General features: G+C 47.7%; 1 protein-coding gene across 1 annotated transcript in view; it reads left to right on the top strand.

The window, feature by feature from the left end:
- LOC143276209 (glutamate receptor ionotropic, NMDA 2B-like) overlaps nt 1-7,500 on the top strand; it is a 197,610-nt gene that overhangs the window by 160,452 nt on the left and 29,658 nt on the right. Inside the window, exon 5 of the mRNA XM_076581009.1 lies at nt 1,259-1,451. Within this exon, the coding sequence (XP_076437124.1) occupies nt 1,259-1,451 (193 nt within the window). The remainder of the gene's footprint in view (nt 1-1,258; nt 1,452-7,500) is intronic.

Raw genomic sequence — 7,500 nt, 5'->3', positions numbered from 1 at the left:
TTTTCCATGTAAACGAAACCTCATGAAAGCTGACAAGAACCATTTATTTTCTGAGAAATTCCACAGCATTGCTTACAACATAACTTTTTTTTCAGTCTCAAGTGGGCCATAAAGAGGGTATACGGAATCGCTTTCATGCTGATCACGAAACTCATTCAGCACAAAGAAAGCCTTCCTTGTTATACTGACATCTTGGACGTCAGTGTGGGTTTTGTTGTTGTCGTTGTTGTTGTTTGTTTGGTGTTTGTTTGTTGTTGTTTTTTTTTGGGGGGTTGTTTGTTTGGTTGGTTGGGTTTTTTGGGGGGTTTTGTGGGAGGCAGGAAGATACATTTGTCTTTGTGTTGGTTTTGCTAGATCCATCTATCCCTGAGGTTTGTTGTTGTTTTTGTTTCTGGCACTGTCATCTGTGTGTGAGTACATATGTATATATAGTATATATATATATATATATATATATATATATATATATATATATACATATAAATTCTCTCTGTGTGTGTGTGTGTGTGTGTGTGTGTGTGTGTGTGTGCGTGCTTGTGTTCTTATGTGTTTGTTGGGGTGAGTTTGGTTGTGTGATTTCCACCTGCATCCATTTCCTCAGATATGTATTATGTATGTATGTATGTGTGTGTGTGTGTGTGTGTGTGTGTGTGTGTGTGTGTGTGTGTGTGTGTGTGTGTGTGTGTGTGTGCGTGTGTGTGTGTGTGTGTGTGGAGTGGAGTGGGTTGGGTAAGTTTGCGCGAGTGTGTGTATGAGCATAGTGATCTATCTATCTATCTATCTATCTATATATCAATACATATATATATATATATATATATATATATATATATATATATATATATATATATATATGTATGTATGTATGTATCTGTGTGAGTGTGTCTGTGTGAAATGTATGTGTATGTATGTATGTTTGTATAAGAGTCAGTCTCGAAATCTTGAAGTCTGTTGTTGTTTTTGTTGTTGCTTGCCAACTGCTCAATCTCCTCTGGTTTTGCCAATAAAGAGTCAGTCCTGGAATCGTGAAGTCTTGTTGTTGCTGCTGACCGTCAGTCCTCTGGTTTTGCCAATAAAGAGTCAGTCCTGAAACCTTGAAGTCTTGTTGTTGCTGCTGACCGTCAGTCCTCTGGTTTTGCCAATAAAGAGTCAGTCCTGAAATCTTGAAGTCTTGTTGTTGTTGCTGTAGTTGTCGGCCAACCGCTCAGTTGTCCTATATTTATTTATCGCCTTCGTCGTTGTTGTTGTTGTTTGGCAGGCGTGACGTACAAGCACGACATCGAGGCCATGAAGCGAGCCATCCGCACGGCGGTCAAGGTGTGGTTCACCGCCCTGCAGGACATGGCCCGGAACCCTCAGCAGCTCGCCAAAACCCTCACCTTTCCCGAGCCCCGCACCTGTAACAGGTCGGACGCCGACCTCAGGTGGAAGGACGGGAACAAGATGTACAGGTGAGAGAGGAAAGAAAAAAAAACAAAAAAAAAAGATGGAAGTGTGAAAGTGAAGGGGAGAGGGGGGGGTGGGATGGGAGTAGGGTTTCTGTGTGTGGGAGGGTGGGGGTGGTGGAGGATTGGGGTGGGGATGGGGGGGGGTTGTTAGTGACAAAAGGTGGAGGGAGAGGGAAGAGGAGGAGGAGTGTATGTATGTTAGTGCGTGTCGATAGGGGTGAGGTGTGCGGGAGGGGTTGGAGGGTGTGGGGGCAATGCGGAATGTGAGGGAGTGTGTGTGTGTGTGTGTGTGTGTGTGTGTGTGTGTATTGGAGTGGGTTGGGTAAGTTTGCGCGAGTGTGTGTATGAGCATAGTGATCTATCTATCTATCTATCTATCTATCTATGAAAATACGCAGAACAGTTTGAAAACTTTCATTATTCACATCAGTTTTGTCCATTTAAAAAAAATGTATACTGCATCTTGCGGGGATCCGAATATGGCTTGGCTTGTTTCGTGTTCTTCTCACCATCAGAAACCTCTTTTGATGCTTTTAATCATTACGGATATTGAATATCAAAACATAATGTGTCATCGGTCATGTCATATCAAAGGGTTGTCAAATGGCTTTTCTGTGTGTGTTTTTCTTTCAAAATCATCTTAAATCTGCAACTTAACCACCTCTGCACGAACCTGACACCAGCCTCTGTGTGTGTGTGTGTGTGTGTGTGTGTGTGTGTGTGTGTGTGTGTGTGTGTGTGTGTGTGTGTTTGTGTCTGTGTGTGTGTGTGTGTCTGTGTATGTGTCTTTGTCTGTGTCTTTGTCTGTGTCTTTATCTCTGTGTATTTGTCTACGTGTCTGTGCATTTGTTTGTGTGTGTGTGTGTGTGTGTGTGTGTGTGTGTGTGTGTGTGTGTGTGTGTGTGTAGGTGGGAGCGTGCGTACGTGCATGCGCGCCTGCATGCGTGTGACGGCTTGTTAATATGCTTTGATATACATTTTGATTTTTTTTTTTAGATCAGTAACTGCGAAGGAGTACTTGCTTATGGGACTGCTTTGATACAGAAACAAAAACATTATTATATCTTTTGTAAAAGGGTAAAAAAAAACCAAGAAACCAAGAAAATATGGTAATCATGCCGTATCAAATTATGCGAGAAGATTGTATGAAATGAATATAGGGCTTTAGTATCATTGGTAAGGCAGTAAAATCTCGGGAAATGAAAAGAATTGAAATATGAAATACGCTAAAAATTGCTAAAGTGGATACACCAGGACATTATGGGCATTTTAGTTTGGTTGGGTGGCATTGTAGCGGGAAAATGTCTGCAAAAACTAGCTTTGAGTTAGGCGATCTCTGCGGGGATCACACCCAATAACTCTACTCCTCTGTTCTTTAGAGGAAAATGTGTGGTCTTTCTTCCAGTTTTTTTTTTGTTTTTGTGAAAAGTGTCTGCTAGGTCAGACAGGAGAGTAGAAGGAGGGCGTGGGGTGGAGTAACACCTAGGGGTGGAGATGCAGGGCTGTGGGGGAGGGGTGGGAAACATAGGGGAAGGTCAAATAGGACAAGGGGGGACAAAGGGTAAGAGTAGGACAGTGGGAAGATGGTGGAAGGGCTGGTGGTGGAGGGATGAGTAGAGGGGGATGGTGGAAGGGGGGGGGGTAGTAGGAGGGGATGGTGGAGGGATGGGTGGGGGGGGGGGATGGTGGAAGGGGGGGGGACAAAGGGTAAGAGTAGGGCAGTGGGAAGATGGTGGAAGGGAGAGTAGGGTGGGGGGGACGGAGGGATGGTGGAAGGCAGAGTAGGGGGATGGTCGAAGGGGGGGGATGGTGGAAGGGAGAGTAGGGGGGGGGATGGTGTAGGGATGGTGGAAGGGAGAGTAGGGGGGGGGGGGACAGTGGATGGATGGTGGTAGGGGGGGGATGGTGGAAGGGAGAGTAGGGGGGATGGTGGAAGGGAGAGTAGTGGGGGGACGGTGTAGGGATAAATAATAAACATATATCTATATCTACATCACTCTCTAGGTGTGCCCTACTCTCCCTTCCACCACGGTGGAGGGATGGTGGAAAGGGGGGGGGGGGATGGTGTAGGGATGGGGGAAGGGCGGGGATGGTGGAGGGATCGGGGAAGGGAGAGTAGGGGGGGGGATGGTGGAGGGATGGTGGAAGGGGGGGAGTAGGTGGGGACTGTGGAGGGATGGTGGAAGGGAGAGTAGGGAGGATGGTGGAAGGGAGAGTAGTGAGGGGGGGATGGTTGAAGGGAGAGTAGGGGGGGGGAGGGATAAATAATAAACATACATCTATATCTACATCACTATCTAGGTGTGCCCTTCTCTCCCTTCCACCATTCCCCCCATACTCTCCCCCGTTCCACCATCCCCCCACTACTCCCCCCGCCCTTCCAACGTCCCCCCTACTCTCCTCCCTTACACCATCCCAACACCCACCCCCCTACTCTCCCTTCCACCATCCCCCCCCCTACCATCCCCCCTTCCACCATCCTTCCACCATCCCTCCACCGTCCCTCCACCGTCCCCTACTCTCCCTTCCCCCCTTCCTCCATCGTCCCCCCCCCCCTACTCTCCCTTCCTCCACCATCCCCCCCCCTTCCACCATCTCCCCCTACTCCCCCCCTTCCACTATCCCTCGCCCCCATACTCTCCCCCCTTCCACCATCGTCCCCCCTTCCACCATCGTCCCCCCCCCCCCAACTCTCCCTTCCACCATCCCCCCCACTACTCCCCCCCACCCTTCCAACGTCCCTTACACCATCCCCCCCCTACTCTCCCTTCCACCATCCCCCCCTGCTCTCCCTTCCTCCGTCCCTCTCCCCTTCCACCACCATCCCCCACCCCTCTACTCTCCCTTCCACCATCCCTCCCCTACTCCCCCCCCCTTCCACCATCCCCCCACCCTACTCTCCCTTCCACCATCTTCCCACTGTCCTACTCTTACCCTTTGTCCCCCCTTGTCCTATTTGACCTTCCCCTACGTTTCCCACCGCTCCCCTGCATCTCCACTCCTAGGTGCTACTCCACCCCACGCCCTCCTTCTACTCTCCTGTCTGACCTAGCAGACACTTTTCAACAACAAAAAAACGGAAGAAAGACCACACATTTTCCTCCAAAGAACAGAGGAGTAGAGTTATTGGGTGTGATCCCCGCAGAGATCGCCTAACTCAAAGCTAGTTTTTGCAGACATTTTCCCGCTACAATGCCACCCAACCAAACTAAAATGTCCATAATGTCCTGGTGTATCCACTTTAGCAATTTTTAGCGTATTTCATATTTCAATTTTTTTTCATTTCCCGAGATTTTACTGCCTTACCAATGACACTAAAGCCCTATATTCATTTCATGCAATGTTCTTGCATAATTTGATATGGCATGATTACCATATTTTCTTGGTTTTGGGGGTTTTTTTTTTTACCCTTTTACAAAAGCAAATCTTACATGATTATCTTACAAACACAAGACGTTGCATGACAAAGAGATAAGGTGTTATACATCACTAAAATTACTCCGCTGCTCTCAGCGTGTATACTCATTAGCAAACGATGCTTTAACATCGTGTCAAACTGCATGTGAATCGGAAAAATCAAATGATTATGTCGTTTGGGTAAAAAAGCCAATGGGTTTAGTTGGAAATTACTGCCCTTTGATTAATAGAGGGAACATCCACCTTCACTATTCAACAATCGACTGAGTCATATCCGTCCATCACCATCCCACCTTCCTGTCTTTCTCTGTCTTATCAATCATAAACATCAAAATATAATCTGCTCAGTCTTTAGGATAGCATCTTATCCTGCACAGAATTGAACACATCTAATCATCAGTGGCTTAAAAAGACGTACACACATAAATAAACAAATATAAATCTATCTCCATGCCTCCCTCACCCCTCTCTTGGTGTGTGTGTGTGTGTGTGTGTGTGTGTGTGGAGGGAGAGGGAGGTATTTATTTGGTGCATGCAGGTGCGCGCACGTGTGTGTGTGTGTGTGTGTGTGTGTGTGTGTGTGTGGAAGTCACTTATTATTCAATCCAGTGCATGACAGGACTTTATCCTTAAGACTGAACAGATTACACTTTGATCATGATGAAGAATTAGACAGAGACAGGAAGGTGGCGGGGAGAGGGACAGGAATAACTCAGTTGTCGAATATTGGCAGTAAGGGGAGTGAAGGTGGATGTTCCCTCTGTTAGGCAAAGGGCAGTAATTTCCGACCAAATAATTAGTTGAGTTGTTTTTTCTCCCATGACGACATAATCCTTTGATTTCTCCACTTTACATGCAGTTTAACACAAATCAAAAGCATTGTTTGCTAATCAGTATACACGCTGAGAGCAATTGAGTAACTTTACTGATGCATCACACCTTATCCTTTTGTCATGTAACGTCTCATATAATTTTATAAATTCTTGATGAAGGTGGACGTTCCCTCTGTTAATCAAAGGGCAGTAATTTCCAACTAAACCCATTGGCTTTTGTACCCAAACAACAATCATTTGATTTCTCCGCTTCACATGCAGTTTGACACGATGGTAAAGCATTGTTTGCTAATGAGTATACACGCTGAGAGCAGCGGAGTAATTTTAGTGATGTATCACACCTTATCTTTTTGTCATGCAACGTCTTGTGTTTGTAAGATAATCATGTAAGATTTGCTTTTGTAAAAGGGTAAAAAAAACAAGAAACCAAGAAAATATGGTAATCATGCCGTATCAAATTATGCAAGAAGATTGTATGAAATAAATATAGGGCTTTAGTATCATTGGTAAGGCAGTAAAATCTCGGGAAATGAAAAGAATTGAAATATGAAATACGCTAAAAATTGCTAAAGTGGATACACCAGGACATTATGGGCATTTTAGTTTGGTTGGGTGGCATTGTAGCAGGAAAATGTCTGCAAAAACTAGCTTTGAGTTAGGCGATCTCTGCGGGGATCACACCCAATAACTCTACTCCTCTGTTCTTTAGAGGAAAATGTGTGGTCTTTCTTCCATTTTTTTTTGTTTTTTTGTGAAAAGTGTCTGCTAGGTCAGACAGGAGAGTAGAAGGAGGGCGTGGGGTGGAGTAACACCTAGGGGTGGAGATGCAGGGCTGTGGGGGAGGGGTGGGAAACATAGGGGAAGGTCAAATAGGACAAGGGGGGACAAAGGGTAAGAGTAGGACAGTGGGAAGATGGTGGAAGGGATGGTGGTGGGGGGAAGGGAGAGTAGAGGGGGATGGTGGAGGGGAGGGATGGGGGAAGGGAGAGTAGGGGGGGATGGTGGAAGTGGAGGGACAAAGGGTAAGAGTAGGGAAGATGGTGGAAGGGAGAGTAGGGCAGTGGGGAGACAGAGGGATGGTGGAAGGGAGAGTGGGGGGGGGGATGGTCAAAGGGGGGGTGGAAGGGAGAGTAGGGGGGGATGGTGGAGGGATGGGGGAAGGGAGAGTAGGGGGGGGATGGTGGTAGGGATATCTATATCTACATCACTCTCTAGGTGTGCCCTACTCTCCCTTCCACCACGGTGGAGGTGGAAGGCCGGGGGGATGGTATGGGGGAGGGGGGGGGGATGGTGGAGGGATCGGGGAAGGGAGAGTAGGGGGGGATGGTGGAGGGATGGTGGAAGGGGGGGAGTAGGTGGGGAGTAGGTGGGGACTGTGGAGGGATGGTGGAAGGGAGAGTAGGGAGTATGGTGGAAGGGAGAGTAATGAGGGGGGGATGGTGGAAGGGAGAGTAGGGGGGGGACGGTGGAGGGATAAATAATAAACATATATCTATATCACTATGTAGGTGTGCCCTTCCACCATCCCCCCCCCATACTCTCCCCCCTTCCACCATCGTTCCCCCCCCCCCCCAACTCTCCCTTCCACTACTCCCCCCACCCTTCCAACGTCCCCCCTACTCTCCCCCCTTACACCCTCCCAACACTCTCCATTCCACCATCCCCACCCTGCTCTCCCTTCCTCCATCCCTCCACCATCCCCCCCTACTCCCCCACCCCTCTACTCTCCCTTCCAGCATCCCTCCCCTACTCCCCCCAACCCTACTATCCCTTCCACCATCTTCCCACTGTCCTACTCTTAC

This window comes from Babylonia areolata, chromosome 1 (genome assembly GCF_041734735.1).
Source record: "Babylonia areolata isolate BAREFJ2019XMU chromosome 1, ASM4173473v1, whole genome shotgun sequence".
NCBI classification, from domain to species: domain Eukaryota; kingdom Metazoa; phylum Mollusca; class Gastropoda; order Neogastropoda; family Buccinidae; genus Babylonia; species Babylonia areolata.
The sequence above is the reverse complement of the archived record's forward strand: the minus strand, read 5'-3'. Positions and strand labels throughout refer to the sequence as shown.